The sequence below is a fragment of the Cucumis melo genome, chromosome 7 (genome assembly GCF_025177605.1).
Source record: "Cucumis melo cultivar AY chromosome 7, USDA_Cmelo_AY_1.0, whole genome shotgun sequence".
Lineage (NCBI taxonomy): Eukaryota > Viridiplantae > Streptophyta > Magnoliopsida > Cucurbitales > Cucurbitaceae > Cucumis > Cucumis melo.
This window is the reverse complement of record NC_066863.1, coordinates 12,415,360-12,416,557: the sequence shown is the minus strand read 5'-3', so window position 1 is coordinate 12,416,557 and position 1,198 is coordinate 12,415,360. Positions and strand designations below refer to the sequence as shown.

The following is a 1,198-nucleotide window of genomic DNA, read 5'->3' as shown; positions in this document are numbered from 1 at the left end:
CTTCCCAAGTAACATTGAAACACCAAACTAGGTAGGAGGATCTAGAATAGAGAAGTGTTAAGTTGTAACACTTAGAAGCAAAAGGAATTTAACCATTCGCGACCCAAAATCTGAATATAGAAACTCCACTTCTACTTCTACTGCCAAGATTGGCAGCTTAAGTAATAATTATAATCCCTTAAATTTCTCTTTAGCTCACAATGCTTCTTCCTTGCAATAATGAGATACAGAAAAACAAGAAAGTAGATAGCACTAGGCAAGATGAACAACGTGATAAAGCATCTAACCAGGCGATAAGCTTAATCCCTATATTGTCTCCTCCATTTCCTGTACCCCTCAAGAAGAAAGGCGATGAAAAAAAATTTAAAATTTTTTGAACATGCTGAAGCAGCTTCACATCAATATCTCATTTCTTGATGTGTTAGAGCAAATGTCTTCATACGTGAAGTTCTTGAAAGATATCTTGACGAAGAAGAAAAGGATGAATGATTTTGAAACAGTTGCTCTAACACGAGTAACTAGCGACATCTTCAAGAATGGGGTACGAAAGAAGATAAGAAACCCCGGAAGCTTCATGGTACCATGCTTTATAGGCGGGATAGATCTTGGTCATGCACTATACGACCTGGGAGCAATCATCAAATTGATGTCACTTTCTATCTTTAAGAAATTAGAGATAGAGAAGGTTCAACCTACACACATGAGGCTCCGATTCCACAACAGATCCATGGCGAAGCCTTTAGACAAGATTAAAGATCTTTTGATTAAGGTGGACAAGTTCTAAGTCCCTGCAGACTTCGTCATTCTGGACTATAAAGCTGATCGAGAGGTACCTATCATTGTGGGGCAACCATTTCTGTCAACAGGTCATGCCTTCGTAGATGTCCACCAAGGCAAGTTGAAAATGTGATTTAATAACAAATACGTCAAGTTCAATGTTGTCAACGCGATGTAATTCCCCTCAAATGCTGAAAACTGTAGCGTAATAGAATCCCTTGGATGGGATTATTGTAAGGAAGAAGTATTTGTCAAACTGTTCAACCCTGAAAAATTCTTTGAAGAAGAGGACCCTGACTACGTCTTGAAAGAAGTAAACATAGTGTCTAACGTTACTCAGTTTAAACCTTTGGATTTACAAATCAAAGGGTGATCAGAAGACTAAGCAATCAATTGAAGAACTACCAAAACTAGAGCTCAA

At 38.1% G+C, this 1,198-nt stretch overlaps 1 protein-coding gene across 1 annotated transcript; it reads left to right on the top strand.

Annotated features, from left to right (window-relative positions):
• The first annotated feature begins 379 nt into the window (after nt 1–379).
• Nucleotides 380–784, top strand: LOC127150368 (uncharacterized). The gene has a single exon (XM_051088070.1). It carries the CDS (start codon nt 380–382, stop codon nt 782–784), a length of 405 nt encoding a protein of 134 aa, XP_050944027.1.
• The last annotated feature ends 414 nt before the right edge of the window (nt 785–1,198 follow it).

Bases quoted from the DNA above. Each gene is read 5' to 3' on its own strand.
- LOC127150368 (XM_051088070.1), top strand. From the start codon at position 380: ATGCTGAAGCAGCTTCACATCAATATCTCATTTCTTGATGTGTTAGAG.